The sequence below is a fragment of the Rattus rattus genome, chromosome 8, assembly GCF_011064425.1.
Source record: "Rattus rattus isolate New Zealand chromosome 8, Rrattus_CSIRO_v1, whole genome shotgun sequence".
NCBI lineage: Eukaryota > Metazoa > Chordata > Mammalia > Rodentia > Muridae > Rattus > Rattus rattus.
The window spans coordinates 113,334,392-113,357,190 of NC_046161.1; the positions used below are offsets into that span (position 1 = coordinate 113,334,392).

General features: G+C 50.9%; 1 protein-coding gene across 2 annotated transcripts in view; it reads right to left on the reverse strand.

The window, feature by feature from the left end:
• Positions 1-5,461: 5,461 nt before the first annotated feature.
• Positions 5,462-22,799, reverse strand: part of Ano10 (anoctamin 10) — a 116,975-nt gene continuing 99,637 nt past the window's right edge. For both annotated transcript variants that reach the window (XM_032911247.1, XM_032911246.1), the window contains exon 13: positions 5,462-6,011. In XM_032911247.1, coding sequence (XP_032767138.1) covers positions 5,859-6,011 — 153 coding nt within the window. In that variant the 3' untranslated portion in view covers positions 5,462-5,858. The remainder of the gene's footprint in view (positions 6,012-22,799) is intronic.

The following is a 22,799-nucleotide window of genomic DNA, read 5'->3' on the forward strand; positions in this document are numbered from 1 at the left end:
TAAAGCACCGGTGTGGAGTAGCCATGTCAGAGTGAATGTTCTACTGTCTTTAATTTCTTCCATCAAACAAACCAGACTGTGGATTGATGTCTCTATGCAGGTGAGGGCAGACGCAAGATAAGACAAGGCCTGTGACTGGGCAGTACAGAAGAAAGGTGGGAATAGAGTTCTTGTAAGGCAGGAGAGATGAGAAAGTAGAAGAAGAAATGAAGATGGAGGAGGAGGATGATCCACCCCCGTTTTTGCTTTAAATAACCACAGGTAGTTATGAAAATCTTATAAGGGATGGATAATTACAGGACAATTTGTCTTATCTAGGTGGGCAGTTTATATCAATATCAGTTGGCTCTGAGTTTATTGTGTAGCTGTTTTGTGGGGTGAGGATTCACTGATATAAATCTGATTGATAAATTACAAGCTTATTGGGTTTTGATTTTAACAGGTTGCTGGGAAGTTGTGACTATAACCACAGGGGTGGATGGTTGAATGGGGTTGGGATGGCAGTGACCCATGCTGTGAGAGCTAGAAGGGCAGTCGCTTCTGAGGCCAGCCACAGTGTCGCCGCAGGGCCCGGAGAGTAGCCCACAGCAGTGTGGGATAGAAATTGGGAACTTAGTGAGTTGGGTGAAGACGTTTTGAGAGCTCTGGGCCACAGGGTCTGCTGCATCTGGCTGACTGAGATAAAAATACCCTGCAGATGTCATGTGGCCCTATAGTGCCTGCCGGTGATAGCGTGGATTGAGGTCTTGATTTTAATTTACAATATCTACAACATCAGTCCACTTAAGGTCATCTCAAGATCTTGAAAGATGGATGGATGAAGCTGGATTCTTTGCTAGAGTACACTTTGAGTGGCCTCTAGCCTAGCTCCTAAGAAAGTCCTTGTGTCTCTGGAACCTCACGAGGGGGCACTGGCTGGTTCTGTATGTCAACTTGACACAAGCTGGAGGTTATCACAGAGTAAGGAGTCTCAGTTGAGGAAATGCCCCCATAAGATCCAGCCATAAGGCATTTTCTCAATTAGCGATCAAGGGGGGAGGACCCAGTCCATTGTGGGTGGTACCATCCCTGGACTGGTGGCCTTGGTTTCTATAAGAGAGCAAGCTAAGCAAGCCAGGGGAAACAAGCCAGTAAGTAACATCCCTCCATGGCCTCTGCATCAGCTCCTGCTTCCTGACCTGCTTGAGTTCCAGTCCTGACTTCCTTTGGTGATGAACAGCAACATGGAAGTGTAAGCTGAATAAACCCTTTCCTCCCTGACTTGCTTCTTGGTCGCGATGTTTGTGCAGGAATAGAAACCCTGACTAAGACGGGGCCTCCACTGCCTTCATTTCTCTCAGTATGCCTGTCTTCCTGGTGCCTTCCAGAATGGCCCATTGATCCCTGCTTAAAGGATTTTGAGAGATTTTCTGACCCAAAGTTCCAAAACTCTCATATTTCTCCTGCAAAATAGTCCCAAAGACCTAAGAACCACAAGTCAGATTGCTCATGGCAGTGAGCCCACTTCTTTGTACTGAGTCTGCTGCTGAGATAAAATATCTGACAATAACGACAACCGGAGGGGAAGGCTCACTTTGGCTCAGGATCCTGGCCCTGCAGCCAAGGCATCGCGAGCTTACGGGAGTCACGAGCTTACGGGAGCAGCTATGTTGCCTCCAAGTCAGGAGGCAGAGAGCAATGAATCCTGGTGCTCAGCTAGGCTTCTGGGGGATTCTAGATGCTGTCAAGCTAACAGTCAGACTACCATCACCTACTCCCTCCCCTTTCATCCCAGCATCCTCCCACGGGCGAGTCCTACCCTTTGTGTTGGTCTTGCCTGAACCTCTCCTGCTGGCACCCTGGTCTGTGACTCCACCTTCACTCACTGAACGTCCCCTGGGGTTTCTCAACATCTGTTGTCTGTTCGCTACACAGAAATGTAAGAAATCCATTTAAACTAAACCGGAAAAATGGCTCAAAGGTTAAGAGAACTGCTTCTCTTGCAGACAACCTGGGTTCAGTTTCCAGAATCCACATGACAGTTCACAACCATCAGTGACTCCGGTTCTAAAGGATCCAGTACCCTCTTCTGGCCTCCTTGCAAGACACACATGGTGCACAGACACACCTGCAGGCAAATACCCCGTACACATACAAACAAATACATCTTTATGTGGTGTGCGTTTTGCGAGGGGCTTAATTTCCAAGTACGGTGGTTTCCCATCTCAGTGCCTGCTGAGTTTTCTGGCTGGATTCTGTCTTTCCATCAGAATACAGTTACTTCAGTCTTTTAAAATGTCTTTGGGGATAGTGCATGGCCTATTTTGGTCACCATTTTGTGTGACCATTGAGTGTCCTGCACTAGTTGGTTCTCCACCCAGCTCTTCTCTGTCCTCTGCTCCATTTTGCCTCCTTACCAGACCCCGAGACGCTTAGAGAATTGGGGACAGTGGCCTCCATTCTCAGCCCTGGTGCCCACTTGAACAAACCTGGACAAAGACTCTCCCGGGTTAAGAAAAGTATCTTCCTTCCATTTTGTGGGTTGGGAAAGAACCCAACGTTCAAACCAAAGGCAGGGAATCCACAGACATGGCTGCCCTGGCAGAGGGCTCCAGATTGTCAGGTCCTCTTCTCAGGCTACCCTTGGGCGGAGCATGAAGGCAGGGATGGAGTTCCCCAGGGTCCACATCATGAGTCCATTGATGGGAGCTCTGCATCAGGCATGGCCCCGTGGGGACGGGCCACAGGGTTCGTGTAGGGACTATTCTGGTCCTCACCTTGTGACCTTTCACCTTTGCCCTGGATGCTTGTTTCCCCAGTGGAAGGAGGCAAGAGCTTCAGGATTAAAGCTGAGAGCAGGGTGTTAGATGTTGGGAAGGGGATCTGAGATGGAGTACTATGACAGTGAACACAGTCCTGTGTCCTTGTGGCTAGCAAAGGGCGAGCCACTCAAGTTCTGAACACCTGCGTCCTTGTCCATCCAATGAACCGAGGGAGAGAGAAGGGCGGTGTGAAGCCTGACTTTCTGCCTCACAGCCTGGTTGGGTTTCTTTCAACAGTGGTCTTATCACATCAAAGTTCTGAGACATTTGAGCTGCTAGGAGGGGGTTAACGGCATGCAGCAGACAGATACAAACGAGGGTGGTGGGGGAGACATCCCACCTGATACCCAGGGCCACCAGCCCAGGTCTAGTCTGTCCCAGGACCACCATGGACACTCTTGTTTGAAACCCTGAAACATGAAGCAGAAAGAGCTCCAGTGAGAGGTGTGGTGGGAGGTGCCCAGGTGAGTGTGGCTCAGAAACAGATCTGACCGTGCGTTTCAGGCTACAGTAGTTTGACTTCAAAGTGACTTGGCTTGGAGCCAACCTCATCCATTTCTGCTGAGACCTGTGAGACTCGTTGGCAGTTGGGTCTTACACTTGAGAGAAACAAGTTTGAATTGCATGTGGTGGGGCAAACTAGTCCTTAGTGAGGCAAAGTGAGGCCCTGGCTTCACAGCCTCTGGGTCAGTGCCTGTATCTAGAATCCAGAGCCTGGGTCCCCGGTTACAGCCCTGGCATCTGCTGGAACCTACTTGGACACTGAGGTAGCTGTCCCTAGGCACATATCTCCTGGCTGCATCCAGACTCGGCTGCTTTATGTCACATCTGGCTGGGACAGGCTTGTGTGTGAGATTCAACTGACATTTCCCTCCCTTATGCCTGGGGCTCTTGAAGCCCATGACTGGCCCACACGGTGTACCTCTCAGTAACTTCTGTGGAAGCATCTGTATGGCTAGAACACCAGGTGTGGAGTTCCCCGTCATTTCCCAGGGTGCATCTGCCCTTTTCCTCCTTGGGCCCCCTGCTCTGTGCAATGGGCTGAACTTTTGGCTTCACAGGCCTGCCCCTACCTGACCACAGTTCCACTGTCTTGGGTATTAACCCCTGGTACTCTTTCTCCCAGCCAGGTGGGGACTGACATGTTGACTGGGCCTGTTAATGGAGCTGGGGACCAACTCTTGGCAACTGGGGTGGGCAAGAAACCAAGAGCAGAGGGTTGGGGAGAACGGCAAATGGGACAGATCCTCTTGGGTGTCAGTCATCGTGAGGGCTGAGGTGGCAGTTGGAGACCTTAGTAGGGGCCTCAGGCTCACAGGGTAATGTCTTGGCTGGTATTTAAGGGCTGAGGTGAGACCAGTGATGAGGAAGCTGTCAGCGACCGGGACATTATAAGGAATAAGGTGAAGTGGGTGAACAGGTGAAGGAATGGGCCTGGTGGGGCAACCGGGACATTATAAGGAATAAGGTGAAGTGGGTGAACAGGTGAAGGAATGGGCCTGGTGGGGCAGGTACAGGGCACAGGGTGGGATAGCGCCTCCTCAGATGCCTGCCTTGGTACAGTGACAAGGTGCTGACACCTGCTCTGTCACCCACACCACACCTCGAATGGCTGCTGTGTACTGCGCTCTACCTGCTCTGAGTCCTGGGAACGCAAACACGGGGCACAGTTCCAGCCCTCTCAGAAGAATCCAACCAACACGGGGTGCGTTCCGTCCCCATAGCCATCTTCTCCTGTGGGCACAGGCCCAGGGAGGGCCCTGTTCTCTCTGGTGTCGGAAGTGGGGCATGTGGAAACAGCAGTCATGAGTTCAGGGAAGCCCGCTGAGTCTGCACAGGGCGGGGTCCATCCACTTAGAAAGACAGCAGCTGGGACCACTCGTGGGCAGATGGGCCGATGATTCAGTCTGGGTACCCAGGGGTCTCTGATCACACCCTGCTATGTTCCTGTGACTGCCCCCTAGGCCAGGCTCTGTGGAGCCCAAGAGGCGGGCCAAGGGTCCCATTTGAATTCCTGGGTTAAGGAGACTGTGGGGTCTAAGGGCTTCTTTGGTGGCTGTCCCTTTACTGGCTCTTTAAAACACAAGTCCCATCAGGAAACCAACAAACATTGCACAATCATGCCTTGAAGTGTGTCCTACCAAGTAAGGGTGAGGACAAAGTTCAAGTCGGAGCGCCTAAAAACAAATGGTACTGAGCCAGCTGCTGCCTCTTCTCTGGGTCAAATGGGGCAACAGGAGCAGAGCACTGAGCTGTGTGGAGTGAGTGGGCTCCCCAGCCTCCTGCTGGGGAGTGAACATGGAGCCTGCCATCTAAATAGTGTTGGGATAGCTTACAGGGTCCAGCAAGGGCGTCAGCTCCCATCGTTATAGAGCTGGCTTCCTAGGCGAGCTGTCACACCTGCAAATCAGCTGGGGAGGCAGACAGCACCTCTGGCCGCCGTACCCCACTCTGCTGCAGGTTCTGGCCCATACTGGGCTCCCTGAGGTGGCACCAAGAACCTGGGCCTGACTGTGAGCTTTGGGGTTCACTTCACTCCTGATCCCCATCTCATTGCTGCGCATGTCACCACCTCATGGGGGTTGGGGTGGGGCTGCAGCATTTGCCAAGTCAGGGAGAAGCAGGAGTCAGAGCGGATGCTGCCTTTAATAGCTCAGTTACAAAGTGACAACACACCGCCATACAGAACCAAGAAGGAGATTCAGGTGTCTCCCCACTCCGCCCCCAACCGCTGCTACTGCTGCCTCAGCATGGCTCCCGTCACGGGTATAATGGGCACAGACAAAGCCACCACCCCATGGGGCCCCTGGGGTTGGAAGTGACTGGCACCTACTGTGAATGCCATGTGGAAAGCTGGTGACTCTGAAGGGACAAAGTTCAAGGGCGGCACAGGCTCTGAGCAGTGATGCTGGGGCAGGGGTGTGGGGCCCTGGGGGTCCAGGTGAGAGGGCACCAGGGAGAGAGATACCGAGAGCCCAGCCTCTTCTCCCACAGAGCTGGACCTTGGTGCGCCTGCTGCTTCTCAGCCACTTCACACAGCCCAGCGTCCGTCCGGGCTCAGCTCAGGCTGGCGTCCCCTCCCTGTACAGGTGTGATGAGGTTGTTCCTCAGCTCAGGCTGGGGCAGGGCGGTCGGCATGCGGCATGCGGCGGCTTCCTTCTCTTCTTCCTGGGACTCTTCCTTCAGGCTTTCTGCCACCAGCTTCATTTGCTGTTGAGGAACACAGAAAGCCAGGTGAACCCCGAGAACCTGCACTGGTACTGGCTCAGCAGAGGAACTGTTCTGCAGACACCAGGCAGAGGACGGGACCCCAGGGAGGAGATTCCCTAGGCCACTGCCCCAAGCTTCCTTCCTGGGTTCCTTACCTGCTTGGAGAGAGTGATTATTACAGGTACAGGTGCTGCTGTGAACCCAGAGCACTGGGGCCTGACGAGCCTCTGGCTTTTCCCTGGATGGAGTAGGAAGGCAGGACCCCAGCAAAGTCAGGGCACCAAGTAAGACCAAGTCTTTACGATGCCCCAGGAGACGAGTGACTGGAAAGTTTGGCCTTGTGAACCTAGGCACCCCATCTGTGCAGAGATGTGTCTGCCGCCTTCCTCAATTGCTGCCCCAGAGGCATTGTGCCACCCTCCATAGAGCCCGTATCCTCCCAGGGGAACGCCGTGGGACCTGGCTGAGAAGAGTTGGAGAAGATTCAAGTGTTCCTCCCTCCCCCAGTACTGCAGATCGCAGCCATGTCCTCCAGTGGCACCAGAGAGCATGGCTCCCTCTGAATACATAGTCTGGAATGAGACTTAGAGCAGAGGTTTGCAACAATGGCTGTTCACCTATGACAAGCAAACAGGACCAGGCTGCACGTACCAGGCTATGCCCTCAGGGCCCACGGGTCACACAGGCAGAAAGGCCCCTCCCAAGGCCGTGAACGGAGCCCATCTCTGCTTTGACAGATCTGAGGTGTAATGCATCTCAGCCTACTGTTCCTCATAGCCAGCTCCATTTCCTTCGCGTGACTCAGGGATGGCTGTGGAGTCCAGCCCTATTCTACATTCTACATGGAGCCAGGGTAGCTTTTAATGGAGGAGGAGAAGGTAGAATGGGGTGACCAGTTGGCCAGAGCAGGGCATATTTTTGTGCAAGGGCCTGGGGCACTGGGTAGATGGCCCCAGGGCCCCACAGTTATGTGTCCCCAGCAGAATGGCGCAGTTGGTTTGACTTAGTCAAGTAGACTGCAGAAACAAGCCCAACGTCTGGCGCACCGTCCCCAAGGGGAGACCCTCGTCTGTCACAGACAGCCCTTCAGGCCTGTGGCTACTGGGGTGGAACTGCCCCAGTCAAGGAAACTCAAGGAAACTGCAGCCCAGATTCACCACGACCTTGGCAGCTGATGTCCCTGAACAACTATGAAACTTTCAGGTATAAACATTCATCTCCTGACTGACAAGTAACACAGGAAATAGAAGGCTTGATTTGCAGAAGTGTTGGATCTAAGCAGACCCTGCATTTCAGGCAGGGAGAGAACCGGGTAGCTTCCGAGGGTCCTGTGAGGTGCAAGCTGCTCCTTGTGTATATGCAGCTGTCATGGTGCAGATGACAGGACAAACAGTCACAGGACACGCAGGAGTCCATGGCTCTCCTGGAAGGAGACTCTTCTGGAATGGAGCTCAAGGCAAATGGAATTTCTTCTCAGAATGACCACACCCTAAGTGACCATTGTCCCTATTTAACCTTGTAATTGCTATAGCCATGGAGGTATTCCCCAATGCCACTCTTTTAGGCCCAAGGTCAGCTCAGAATCTGCCAGGCTGGCTCTCCTGAAGCCTGCCTGGCTCAGGATAGTCCTAAGGTTCTGGTGGTGTCTGGGGTCTCAGGGCCATGTTGCTCTGCTGTGGCAGGGTAGGGGGATGGTCAAGGAACACAGGTTGTCTGACCTGAGCTTGCCCTAGAGGAGGGCTATGAGCAGTGGAGCCTAGTGGCCCAGTTAGCTGAGTCAAGGTTACCCCTTTGTGACTTTTGCCTCCCTCTGTGGCTGGTCCCTTGCTGGAGATTCCTAATTGAGTTGGGTGGTCCTAGCTGAAGGGCATCCCAAGGTTACCAGCTCTCCAGTTTCTCTTTAGCAACTCTGACCTAGAGTGTCTGGGGAAAGGAGGAGCAAAATCAGTCCTTTAAGCATCAGCTGGACTCGGGAGATGGTGCAGGTTTTAATCAGAGCTACCTGGGCTGTTCTTAAATGTGCACCCTGGTCAGCCATCCCTTACAAGGACCACAGTGCAATTCATTTGTCTCTTAAAATCATGTTGCAAAATGTGCTAGGTTCACTGTGGTTGGAGATCCAGAGCCCCTGGGACATTGTCAGTCCCATGAGAACTTGATGGCATTTGGGGTGGCCTATGAGTTTCAGATCTGTTGATATGCTGAAGGGCCTTGCCTTTGACAGACAAATGCTTTGCCATTAAGCTACAGCCCTGACCCTGCCCCAGCTGCAGCCCCAGCCCCAGCCCCAACCTAGGCTTCTAAAGTCAGATGCAAAAGTTCGGGCAAGTTCGTTAGCAGTTGCTCGGCCACCTGAATCCTCGGAAGGAAGGTGCTAGAAGCTATTGGACAGAGGGGCTCTGATGCCAGAGCAAGGACTCAGGGAAGCAGGTTCTCACAACAGATACAGCTTCCAGAGCATGTCAGAGAGCAGAGGTAGAATGAATTATCCAGATGTGAAAGACAAGGAGAGCATACTTAAGTGGCTGATGAATCCAGTCTCCACATTTTGGAAGCATCCAGGCATGGTGGGCCCAATCAAGGCTTGGGGTACACTGGGGCAGCTACCACTGGGTGGCTTTGTCTTCTAGCTTCTAAACACAACCCTGCCTTGGAGGCTCCCCTGTCTTAGAGGAGTGGGGCGCAACGAAATGGGCTTGTGTGTGAAGGCAGAGGACAGCTTCATCCTTGAGGAATGAAGCTCTTTACAGCCTCTGCACCCCAAACCAGACATGAGGGCGGGTGAAGGGTGCACTGTGCCTGGCTCCTGACTTGCAGGCTGGCCAGACAGCAGCAAGTTCCTCCCAAGAGGCCACTTGGAATCAAAACCACAGCTTCCTTGCAGTGAGTCACAGACTCGCCATGCCAGCCACCAGGTGTGTTACCTGGATGCCTACGGGCTTACAGGTGGCTGTGAGAGGTGGCAGGGCAGCTGTCTGGGCTTATCCCTCCTTCTAACATATCCTGAAGACTCCCATGATTCCTTCTGGAATGGGTAACCCCAGGGGCTAATTTAGTACTCGACATGAGATATCACAGCCCATCCACTTCGCCCACCGAAGGGAAACAGGAGTGTTTCCTATGCCACAAACACAGTGAGATTAGGTGACGCCAGGATAATAAACAAAAGTACTATGCGTAGGAACAGCAGGGATGAGCTGTCGTCACCAGGTCTCTGCAGTCACCACAGTGAGAGCTAGTCATCCTTTCTCATTTCCGTCATCTAATTAAATAATGGTTTCATTTTAGCTTTTCACACACGGTGCTCTAACCACATTCGTCCCCGTCATTTCGCCTCCTTGGACGGCTGCAACAGCAGAGCCTCTCCCCTTCCCTAGCAACCTTCAGTGAGTGTCCTTTGTGGCCAATTTCCATGCAGATGTGCTCAGAGGATCCTACCTGGACATAAGAGAGGCGAGTGTGTATGAGTGGGTGTGTGAGTGTGGGGGGGGCTGGATTGATTTGGGGTGTCTGCAGTTAGACAAACTGTCCTCTGAGTACACTTTTTGGGAAAGTGCTCCCCATTTAGCATTTTATGCCTGTGCATAAGATTGATGCTCATATGATAAAACCAGATGCATCATGGGGAAGGACATGCTTACTGAGCAAAAGCTTGCATAATACAAGCCTGTCAATCAAAAAGAGAACCACCCATATATACCAACTGCTCCTCCTCCTTCTGGACCCCATAAAAAGAAGCCCATTCTTCTAAGGACAACATTGACTTGGGGCTGGCTTACAGGTTCAGAGGGTCAGTCCATTATCATTGTTGTGGGAGGCATGGCAGTGTCCAGGCAGACTTGGTACTGGAGGAAAAGATAAGAGTTCTACATCTTGATCCATAGGCAGCGAGGAGGAGACTGTCACACTGGGCGGAGCTTGAGCATAGGAGACCTCAAAGTCCACCCCACAGTGACACACTTCCTACATCAGGGCCACACCTACTACAATGAGGCCACACCTTCCTATGGGCAAGCATTCGAGCACATGAGTCTGTGGGGGCCAAACCTATTCAACCCCCCACAGGCCCAAACACTAACCCCTGACCACATGGAACCCATGCTCTCTTGCAGCCAAACTGCACTGCTTCTGTTCCTCTGAATGTAGTAATCTGTCTTCAGTTCTTGAAGATGCTACCCAGACTCTAAACTATCCTGTTCAGACAGAAGCCCTCAAAATAGAAGTATCTGTTTTATTTTCCTGATTGTTTGAAAAACTGGATTCCACTTTCAAGAAAAATGTGCATCTCTCTTTCTACTTCTGGTTGTTCTCGCTTAATACTACTTTTAATTCTAAACTATCCTGTAAATGGTGTGTGTGTGTGTGTGTGTGTGTGTATGTGTGATATTTTCTTTATCTCTTCCTATCAGATCCCATTACCTGACTGGTATGTGTGTGGCTGTGTAGGTGTGTCCACTGTATGCTGACTGATTTCTTGAGGTTCAGGAGTGGTATCTATATTCAGTCTTTTAAGGTACCTTAATACTAATTTCGTAGTAGCTATACTACTGAACATTCCCTCAAGTATACTATGGGAGCCACACTCCCCAATTCTGGCCAGCTTTTGTTGTTTTCTTGATGACAGCCATCCTGAGTGGGGTGGGAGGGAATCTGTCTGACCATCCCCGAAACAGTCCTAATGCCAACCTCTCTGGCCTCTTCTCACTGACTATAAGAATAGAGATGCCCCTGACTGAAGTCTGATAGCAGTGGCTTCCTTCTCTGTTCCAGTGCCGTGCTTTGTAAAGCTGGGACGTTCCAGGATGGTACCCCACAGGTGAAGAGCGCTATCTCTGATCTGCTCTTTGACAAAGAGATTACTTTGGGTTAAGCCAATGTTGTCATCAAGGCCAGTGTTGTCAAGATCCACTGGACCGCAGGGGAAAGGTTTCCAAGCAGAAGCCACAGTGTCCAGGTTGCTTTTCAGATAGATGGACTGATCCATTTCATAGGTGTTGGACTAAACACACCTTCAAATAATCTGTCCTTCCTTCTCCTAACGCTATATCTATGTTCTGCTGTGGAGCCCAAACCAGCAGACAGAGGAGGAGGCAGGCTGGTTGTTACCCAGTGTGGGACTCTCCTGGGAAAAATGCAGGTGTCGCCTGCAATGACCTGAAAGCCATCTGACATGAAGACACAGATGAGATGCTTCAGGAACATATGGTCAGGATTTTGTGGAATGATTCTGTCACTGAGCAAAGCCCATGGAAGACTCAATTTACATGTCCTTAGGAAATGAAATGAAACTGTTCCTCAGAGTCCTTTGGGGTCAGACAATCACAGGGCACACAAATAACCAAATCCTGGGTGTCCTTTTTTCTTTCCCTTTGAACTAAGTGTCCCAAATTAACATGTGGCAGAGCACATGGACATGTGTACCTCCTTGCATAGTCTCAATTCAAAGGCATGACAGAGGGAAGAGAGCTACACGGTGAGGGGACTCAAATCCTCCTCTCCTAAAGGAATGGATACCAGACCTGTGTCCTTGGCACACACAACCCAGTGGCCCAGGCAGGCAGCAAGTGATGGCTGATCATACAGCAAAACATGACCCAGTCAGAAAGGGGACAAAACCCCACCAGTGTGACGCAGACCCCAAGCCTCATGAGGTACAAAAGACATATGCACAACACACGGGAGTAGGGACTTCTGCCAACATCCCTGGAGCTCCAGCTTCCAGGGATGGTCTCATCCTCAGAGAAGCAGGATCCCACAGACCCATCTTGGTATTTTAATAGGAGCTGTGAGAAAGTTACAGTCACTGAGAAGTGTTGAAGGCCCCTCAGAGTCCAACCACCAGAGACACTGCTGGAATGTACCCCAGGTCCCTCCTGCATCCTCTCCAGTACTCTGTGCCTTTCTCTGCCCTCCAGCTGGGGCAGCTCAGGGCAGGGCCATGTGCAGACCACTCTTGGCCTCCTGATCATCTCTGGGACCCTCAGCTGCATCCTAGCTCCAGGGCACCCCTGACCCCAGCTGCTCTCTGAGACCAGTGCCTGAGCCGGGCCAGGCACACAGTGCTCTCACGGGCCATGCCTATGTCCTTCTCCTGGTGTATAAGGTGACAGGGTGTCTGCCACCTAGTTGCTGGCCTTCTCAGTCTTGAACCGTAGTCCAGATTGGAAGAGACTTCTTATTCGTGTGCTGTGAGACCAGGTGCCTTCACTCTTCACATCCCTCTCTTCCACAGGCAGCTGAGTAAGCTTGCTTCTCTGAGTTGTCCACTTCCCACTTCCCACTGCAGCAGCTTCCGTGGAAGAGCGCCAGGGCGGCTGGGGACTGCATGTGCTCTCAGGGACAACCTTCTACACTAAGAAGCAAAAGTACAACGGCGGCCATCTGAGGATTCCACAGACAACAGGGGTCCCTCACAGACTGTCTGCAAATCAGGTGTCCCATTTACAATTCTCTTTTAAGTAGACCTTCCAGAGGGTTTAATAATGTGTTTTTATAACTTAACTGTTGGCATTGTATCACGTTTAAAAGCTGCCGACAAAATTCGAGGAGTCCCAAATCACATGGCTGTGCCAGCTGCCCATGCCTCACCCCGCATTCTCCTGAACCAGCTAAGTGACTCACAACCTCTCAGCCCTACACGAGTAGTGAAGAATAAACAAGCCTTTCCTTACATACCCAAAGACATCGTTAACACAGTGATTCTCAACGGTGAAATAAACCAACAGTGAAAGAATGATCGGTTTCCTGCAGCCTCCCACTTTCTAAAGTGTATCAAAGCTGACAAAATCCAGAAAGTACAAAACAACAAACAAGACAAAAGTGAAGTCAGGGGTGGTGCATACTCCCATGCACCGAGCACCAGGGAAACCAAGGCACAAGGGTAGGGAGTTCGAGGCCAGCCTGGATTATATAGTGTGACCCTGTCTCAAAAACAAAGCAAACAAAACCAAAACTCAAACAAGCAAAAACAAATCAAACTAAATTCCAAACCTTAAAGCCCCTCTGAAGGAAGACACAGGAAAACTGTGTGCCCTAAACAAAGGTCTCTCAGGGAACCAGCCAGAGCATTCTGACCTGAAAGCTGTTCTCCATAGCTGGGTTTTAGAATGTGGGTCAGGCATTTCTCATGATCCTCATGACTGTCATGCCCCTGTCCCCGCCCCTGGGATTCCAGCTTCTGTGGAGCCTCCTATCCTCCAGGATAGACCTAGCCACTTGCTTTCAGCTAACAGACAGTGAGACATGGTGTATGGTGGAGACACTGGGCTGTGTGCAAGGTGCCTCGCCAGTCTCCAGCCTATCCTTTTCTTCTGAGAAAAACGAAGAGGTGTGCCTGTCCACGGGGCTGCTTCCTTATCTCTAGTTCCCAAAGCCTCTGCAGACTAATCTCTGCCTTATTAATCAACAAAGCGGCTGTGTGAGTAACTCACCCTATCATGGCCACACTATACACACCCGGTCTCTTGACATTCACCTACGTTACAGCAGCACTGACGCTCTTACACCCTCCCGCTTTGAGACGTATTTTGCAGTCCAGGCTGGCCTCAAACTGGAGATCCTCCTGCCTCCACCTCCTGAATGCTGGCGCTATGGGTATGTGCCATCAGGCCTAGTTATCTCCTAGAGACTTTCTGCCCTGGGATCTGAGGTGTCTTGCAGGCTCGCACTCCTCCAGCAGACCCTCAGAAGATGGCCGTCTCTCAAAAGTCCCTTCTAGGTTTCTCTTGTCTCCACAGAACTCTGATGACAGAATGTGCTGGCAAACACCTACAGTGCACAGGCAACTGAGGGCTCCACTGAACGAGCTTCCATGTCAACAGCTGCAGACAGCCAGGCTCCTGAAAGGACAGCTCCAGATGCCTAGGCCACCTGTGTCCATGGCTTGCCCCCTGGTGGTAGAGCCCAGGATTTACACCACCAGTCAGACCACCAGGAGCCTTCTCAATTGCCTCATAGTTAGGGCAAGAATGAACCACTCGCTAGACCCTGGATACTGGTGCTTAAGGTTTCCTTTCCTCTCTGTCTCTGGAAATAGATAAGTGGTGCCTGGAACAGCGAGAGGCAGCTACCTTGAGACCATGATGAATGGCCACGCCAAGGATGGCTGGATGTGAAAACAGAAAAGGCCTGCGTAGGTCATTAGTGATGTTGCTCAGTTGTTCCCCAATCCTGGGAGGTCAGTGTGGACTTGTTTCCAGTCAAGCTCACTTCATGATTTTGACTCTTTATATGGAAACCAGCTATTCCAGGCTGTCAAAGCCCTAAAACCTCTCATTCTTCTGGAAATTACTAGGTACTCTCTGCACTGAGCCTGATGCACTATTCCACTGAGCGGGAAGGCCTGTCTGGGCATTGTGCTGCCCCTGCCCACATCAGGGCTTGAAAGCCGCCAGTCACACTGCTGGTTTCTAACAAGTCCATTCTGGGTTCTCCGAGATCCTGTCTACTCACTGGCTTTAAGCTTGGTTTAGGATCCTAAACTGTGCTCTTTGTTGTCCATCCCTTGTGACTGTTTTTCTTAGCCAAAGTCTTTACCTTTGATACAAGAGGTCTCCAACCCCCCACCCCATTCCTGCAGTGCTAAGTGTTTCGTTCTGGCTGCATGGGCCCCAGGGGTCTTGTATGCCTCCCCTGGTCCCTCACCAGGGTCACAGGCTGGAGCTCGGTGCCCGTCTTTATTTCTAAGGCAAGGAGGCAACTCACTTCCCACTGGGCCTTTCTTGGAATCCTTCTCTGGTCTCTGCCCCAGACAGGCAGCCTCTGGTGGCTATCCCCAGGCTTCCTTCAGTAGGGTGTGGTCCCCCCCTCCCCCGGTTGTATTCAGTCTCCCCTTACAAAGCCAGCTGTTCCCTGGTGGCCTCTCTCACAGTCACTCTAGAGCTTTCTCTCCCCTGTATAGAATTCTTCTCCCTTGGCCTTTTGATCTTTAGCCTTTTCTGTATGTTTCTGTTCCTGGCTTCCTCTGTGAACTTTTCCCATTTTACAGAGGAATACATGATCCACTCAAAACAGATGCTATGCACCCCTTGTGTCAAGATTGGCTAAAACTTATGGGAAATAATTAACCAACCACGCCCCTGTGTTTTCCATCGTGTTAGTTTCCTGCTAAAAGACAATTCCCAGCTTTCCTTGTGGACTACAGAAGTTGTTTCTACTCCTATTACAGGGCCACATCCCATCTTTCTCTATAGGTGCATGCGTGCGCGCGCGCGCACACACACACACACACACACACACACACACACACACACACACACACACAGTATACAATGTTCCCTTGCTGAGAATAAACACAAGCCCAGCTAAGGGCAGACCTAGCCTCCCTTTGTCTCAAGAGACTTCAATGTGCTTCCCATGCCACAAATGCTGGAGGGTGGGTCACAGGACATATGTGTGGGGAGAGCAATCCAGCTCCCATATTTGCAGTCTTTCCTCTGGATTTCAGGGAGCTGAGGTCTGTGGGGATAGTCTATGCGGGGCTTCCATTCCCAGCAGTGCATATAGGTCAGAGGCAGGACAGTAGGCTGAGATGAGGTCCTGGGCAGTGGGGTTGGGGGCATAAGCTCCAGGGAAGCCTCTCTTGACCCAGGCAAATTCCTGTAGATTCTTCTGTTTCCCTCCACTCTTCCCTTCCTTTGCCCTCTCTCCTTCCTTCCAATAGGATCTTCCTATGCGGCCCAGGCTGGCTCCAAACCCTTCTCCTCCTGCCCCCACACCCCTACTGTCAGTCATTGATTGTGGCCTCTCAGCACACTGATAAGATATGAAGCCCCTCATGATCAAGGGTGGTCCTTGCTGATTTCCTGCCTGCTGACATCCAGACCTTCCAGAGATGTCAGCTGCAGCCATCACGGCTCACTCACCTGCAGCCTTTCTCTGTGGTCACAGGCCGGTCCTCCGCCCATGTTGTCCTCACCGTGACTTCACCGCACACTCTGAAAACATCACCACTGTTTCCGGTTTGCTCTTCCTTTTTGAAGTTTGGCTATTTTTAGGTCCTTTATTTTCCATGTCAATTTTAGAAACAGGCTTATTAGCTTCTACAGAAACACAGATCAGAGGCTGCCAAATTCCCCGTGATAAAGCTGTTCCAAATTTCTGTTACCAGAAGAGTCTGCTGTCCTATGAAGGGGCAGCAGCATGGCCAGCAGGATGTGCAGGCCACATTCCAGACTCCTGGGCCCCCCGGTGGGTTTACTTTCCACGTACGTGGTTAGCTGTCTAGGAGCAAAGCCCTGTGCTTCCCGGTGTAGATGCCTTGCATGCCTTCCCTCGTCCTTTCCTAGCCTGACTCTGCCAGAGTCTTCAGCACTGTGGACTCTCCTGTTGGTCCTCACAGCAAAGGGCCACAGTCACCCACTGCTAATGAGAGCACCTACAGCTCCACCATCGATGTCCTGCATCCGGGTGAGAAAGTTCCAGTTGCTGGGCATCTGTGACAAGGGCACACAGGTACAAGGCTCGAAACATTGGTGCTTTGGGGTTGTGGCTTGTCAGGTGGATCAGAGGAGGGCTCAGCTGGTAGTTACTTCCTCCTAACTGGCTGGGCAGGCTTTCCCAAGTGTCCTTCCAGCTCCCCGTAAATTCTGAGTTTTCTATCTGCTACAGAAACAACACTGGCCAGCCCTGCATGCTGGGCGGGGCCCCTCTGCTCCTCACAGTTCTTCCCCGGTCAGTTTCCTCACATGCACACACCCTGGTGGGCATGAACAGGGCCTTGGTGGACCTCTGGTGCTCTCTCTGCACCCTGTCATTCCATGGTTCTGCCTATCCTGGGATCCTCAGCAGTCCTGGACTCCCTGAACCCTCTTTTGAAGGTGCCAATCTGGGTTCAGAGAGATTAAGGGGTCCCTGTCCCTGGAGCACTGGGCAGGTGGTAGGCATTATTTTAAAGTTAATGACAAGATCTTAACATTACTTTAGTACTTTTGATATTCATCCACCTGTAACTAAGTATCAGAGGCTGGGAGATGTTGATTCTCCAATGAGTAACTATTGGCCTCTTCCTTGCTGCCCTAGCTGCCTTGAATAAAAAACTGTCAGTCAAAAGCTGGGCTTGCCTTGTTTTGACACCAGACATCTTGAACATTACACAGTTCCTCGTGAAAACCACATGATGACTACAACTGAACGCAGCAGCTCCATCTCAGTCAGGGCTGTCTCAGTTTGTACCAGACATTGGGGGTCACAATCTTAAGTGAGATCTAAGAAACTGATATCATCTTTTCCTGGGGCCAATGTGGAGTACTTCCCCGGGTGGCCTAGAGAGGCACTGCTGTGAGGGGTGCTAAAGGTTTCAAAGACTGTGGCCTGTGTAGACACAAACCCTTATTTGCATCTGAGGTATGCTGTAATTGGTATAAACACCAACCCTTATTTGCATATTACATGAGCCCCTGGTGTTTACCTGCTCCTGGGGGTGCTCTGAAGAAGGCACTGCCCCTCCCAGCAGCTCAGGCCACTGCTCCTCAGCTCTGATTCTTACCAGCTCTGTGCACATCCTAGATGACTTACGTGGTTAACTGACAGTACTTTCATTTTTGACATTCTTAATGGCTTTACATTTTCATTCATTTCCCATTTTAAAACAGGGTGGCTTTTAGAAGAGGCCCCTTCCCTTGCCCAGGAGTAGCTAGAACAGAGTTTCTGGAAACAGCCAGCAGCTGCGAGATCCCCAAGTTGTTTTCACCTAAAGGTTTCTTCTGACTGGGGAACACTGGTGCTGTGGACAGGGGCAGTAGTAGGCCAGAGTCAAAGTGCAGACGATGCTTATAGAGTTGGGCCACAGTCTGCCTTGCCCAGAGGCTCTACTCTTCCTCGCCATCTTCAGGATGCCTCAGCCTGCCTGCGGTCTCTGGGAACCTGGGCATGGATTTCTAGTACCCAGCTAATTGCTAGTGGAACAGGAGTTTAAAAGCCAGGCTGAGGGACTGTTGTGCCTTTGGAAGCGTTAGGATCACCTCCATGGCTTACTCCCCACCCTCTCCCTTTCATCTTCCTTCTTGGTTTTGGTTTTCCAGGCAATTTCTTAGTATATAGCCCAGGCTGGCCTCATACTTGTGGCTCCCCTGCCTCAGCTTCCAAGTGCTGAGATTGCAGGCTTACACTTCTGTGAACCAAGGAGTAGCTCCAAAATCTTTTAGGGCATTAAATAAGTGAAGACTTAAAAATGGTTAAGACCTGTGCCATAGTCTTTAGCTGCAAAGTGACCTGAGATGTCGCTCTAACCCAAACAAACCCCAAATCCCATGGGTTTCCTGAGTCTCCTGGCAGCTGTTTCCAGGTCTGCAGAGCTGCAGTGCTCATCGCAAGGAGCACTGCCCTTGGTGAACTCTGAACTCTGAGGCACAAGCTCTCATGGGTGTGGAGGGATCCTAGGGAAACAGACTGACATCTTGGGAGAATTGGTGAGTCCACAGTAGGCAGAGAGGTAATGTGACGGTGGCCACTTCCAGCAGGAAGTCTTTGAAGGGTAAACATGGGTGTCCCCGCTCAAGTTAGAACCCCCACACCACTGTGGTACATGGAAAGGTGGGGCTTTGGGGAAATGGCTGAGCGATCACAAGTTGGACCTTCCCGAGCAAGATCAGTATTCTCATAAGACAGACTTGATGGCTGAGATGCTAAGAGCCAGTGGCACAGTGCTTCCCACGCATCCGTGGGCCTAAGACCCTTAATTCACAGCAGTGCACACACGAGAAAGAGGGGTTCTCCCCTTGTCTCTGTCTGTCTGTCTCCATGAGTGTCTCCCTTTGTCTCTCTCCCACCCACACTCTCTCTGCTCTCTCTCACAAACACACATACACACACACACACACACACAGAGAGAGAGAGAGAGAGAGAGAGAGAGAGAGAGAGACAGAGACAGAGACAGAGACAGAGACAGAGACAGAGAGAGACCTAAGCAAGACCCTCTGCCCTTACAATGTGAGCTTGCAGTGTCAGGGCTCTGTGTTTGAACGAAGCCCTCACCAGATGCAGAGTCCAATAGTGCCTTAACCTTGAGTTTCCTGGTCTGTAGAACTATAAATACCTACTGCTTATGAATCATTCAGAATAAGGCTTCTGCCGTCCACTGACTGAGCAGAGGCTGTGCCCACTGACTTTCTAGGAACTGCCTGTGTGGTGATTTTGTGGACTCACTGCTTTCCTCCAGTTTATAAGAAACAGGCAAATTGGGGTTGGGGATTTGGCTCAGTGGTAGAGTGCTTGCCTAGCAAGCACAAGGCCCTGGGTTGGTCCCCAGCTCGAAAAAAAAACAAAAAAAAAAAAAAAAAAAAAGAAACAGGCAAATTATTCCTCAGCACAGTTTAATCTCTAAGCTTTTGTTCAAAGCTAGAATTTTAGCCTAAAATATATGGCTCTCACCGCCTAATTACCAACAAATTCATAGGACCCTGGTCATTCTCAGCAGCCACTGTGACAGAGGTTATTGCCTCCTCCTTCGGTTCTGGAGAGAAGAATGTTTTCCTTTATTTCTTTCAGGCAGCATAGAGTTACGGTGAAATATCTAATTGAGGCATTCTCCAACTTGCGATGTGAAAAAAGGAGGAAAAGTCCAATCAACTCATAAACCAGCGTCTCTGCTGTCAGCCACTGAGAGCTCAGCCCAGCTCTGCCTCAGCCTCAGCGGCCTGAGCACACAGCCTTGGGGGACCATGAAACAAGAGCCTTAACTGTGGCTACAGAGTCAGGGGAGCCAAAGTGTGACAAAGGATGGTGGGACAGAGGGAAGAAGGAGGTGGGAGTAGAGGGAGGGAGGGAGGGAGGATGAGAGGGGGTGGGGTGCATGCACTGAGATGTCTACATGGTGACTGCGACTCCTAGGTCACCTTGCTCATGAAAGGTTTCAAGACGAAGAAAAATTTAAAGTTAAGTAAAAATCATAACATTCAAGTGGGCGGACTCATTTTTGTTTCATCTTAAAGACTTCCTCTGACATGCACTGTTTGAGTTCAGGGATGAAAAAGGGTTGTGACACAAACCCACGGCTGTGGCTATTCTGGGCCTGAGTGAGCAGTTGTGGTTGTCACATCATTAAGAAGAAACATCCCACAGTCAATTTTCATTTCATTGTCTGTGTTAAAGGTCCAGGGTCCCACCTGAATTCTGGACCTTTAATTCCCTGCCCCTTCCTTCCTGCTCCTCCCCCTTATCTTCTTGTACAGGTGCTCACTCCTTAGTCTACACTGGTATGGGGCGCTGCAGCCGTCTTCTGCCTCTGCCTCTGGAGTACCTACCTGCCTGTCTCTGGGTTCTGTCTCACCATCATTAGAAAAAGAGAAAACAGCCCGCTCAGCACACAGGCTTCTTTGAAGAACATGAACACATTCAGGATCACGGAATGTGGCTCTTGGGCACAGGAAGAATCCCATTTTCATGGAAACTGCTCCGTGGTCCCTTTCCATGGCTCCTGGGTGGCCCTGGGTGGCCCTTGGTGGAATGGGGCTTTGTTCTCAGGCTGTTCTGGAAAATGGTGTGGCTTGTGCTGCTCAGGGCTCAGGGCACAGCTACTGCATACACAACGTAAGTGCATGCAGGTACCTTCATTGCCCATATCCACACATCGGTAAAACACTTGAAAGTCAGAACTAACTGTGGCCATGTGTTTGGAGGCAGCGTTTAAAACGTTGGGGACCTCAACTCCACTGATGTGAGTCTGAAACAATGTCATGCTGCTATACTGCTACAGCCTGTGCACGGCCCCGGCTGGCAAGGATGAGCGATGCGTGACACTGATGCGCTTACACAACCTGAAACCTTTTCTTCATCCTTCCTTACGACAAAGTCAAGATGCTAATTCCTCAACATTTCAAATCCTTTCCCCTCCTTTGGGAACATGGTATCTGTAGAATGGTGCTGGCTGATCCTCCTGCGACCACCTCTGGGTCACCCCAACCCACAATGCATACAGCCATGAGAGTTCTGCAGGGGTTGCCTGGGCATTCCAAGGCCATGTGACTTGTTGGTTTACACGTCTCTTCCACCCCGAGTGCAGACTTGACCCAGTCCTCGGAGTCACAAGCTTAGGAATCCTACCAGAATCTCTTGACCATCTGATCTCATGCTGCCAAACCAAATGCAGATGCTCTTCCTCAGCTGCTCAGACGCTGACCCTCTGCACAGACCTGGAATCTCCCTAGAGAGCAAGACTGGATTATCTCATCTTTTTGGGGAGGCTCACTTCAGCAGGTCAAGGGGAATGAGGGCACCCCAGATATGCCCTCGTGCCTCACTTCTCATTCATAGCTGATTGTTTGAAGGAAGAAACCACAGCGTTCCTGCTGCTTCTCTCAACCCCCTAGGGTGCGTTTCCATTTGTGATCCTACAGCACAGCAGCACTTACCAGTGGATTAGGCCAGAGCGCTGTGCACACACCCAGCTGCTTTCTAGCTACTTGTGGGCTGCAGCTGAGGGATCTCTAGTAAAAGCCAGCAGAGGCAACTTAGCAAGATCCTATCTGCAGATAAAGTGATAAGGCCCTGTGAATCTCTTGTCGTAGCAGTTCCACCCCTGGTACCACAGGCCACTCATACTCATGTATGCACATGTACACATACACACATGCACACACACATGCACACACATATGGCATCATTCATAGAAGAAGAGTGCTTTCTTTTGAGAATAGTCATTCAAATCCACAGTGGGCTGAACCCACAAGGAGGATCAGGGTTGGCTGTGTCTTCATTTTGCCTATTGTTAACAGAAAAGAGGCCTACATAATACATTATTGTACACATAAATAAATCAGTGCAAAACAAGTTTTGTACAGGACATACTTGAAAAAAGTCAACACATTAGTTCTGCACCCCCATCCCCTCCAAAAGTAATCTAGTTTGACTCTGTCTCTAATCAAAACAATCTCTATCCCGTGTGAAAGCAGACAGGGTAGGAGCTGCCTCTCAGACATGTGGCAGTTTGCTTCCTCTCATCATCAGGAAACCCAGACTTGCAAATTAGCAATACGCCTGCAGTTGCTGCCAAGGCAATGCAAACAGAAAAGTGAAAATTTGCTGCAGGAGGGTGGCTCTTGGCACCTGAGGAGGGGTGGACAGCCTCTAGACAGCCACTTACTTTTCAAATAACACACACTAGGCCATGTCTTTCCCCTCCAGTGGCTTGGGGTCAGGACCTGCATTACCGAGTTAAATATCCTGCCAGAACTTCCCTGAGGGCTCTAAGTGGAGAGCCAGCAAGAAAGCAGGGCCAAACCACCTCACAGTGACCAAGAGGCAACGGTTTTTTCTCAGGCACCTTTGAAAACAGGGAAACAACATTGAGGAGAGTTTTCAAGGTGGGAGGATGGGCTGCTGCAGCCTAAGAACAGGAAATGGTCTGGGATTCTGATGTTTGTTCTCCCCATGGCTTCCCCAGGAGGTCTCATTCACAGTCTTGTTCTCTGTGAATGGTATTACCCAGGGCACTTGGTCAACTGTCCAGGAAACTTGTCAGTAAAACAGCCTGAATCTTATCTCTTGGCCATTCCAGAAACCACAGGATCAGAGTGACCCAGCTCCAAGATCCTTACCCAACCAGAGCCACTCTTGGACCAGTCTGGGGAGGTGAATATGTGGGTTCATAAAACAGATCCAAAGACAGGTTACTTCAAACATCCATTCTGTGTGTTAGCATTCTGTCTAAGCTCCACCCCCACAGTTACCTGGCAACAGCCAGGTTGGCCTGACACTATGAAAGGGGCTGCTCACCCCCTCCTCTTGCTCTCTTGCTCTCACCCTCTTCCCCCTTTGTCCCCTCTCTCCCCATTCCCTTCCTCCCTTCTCTCC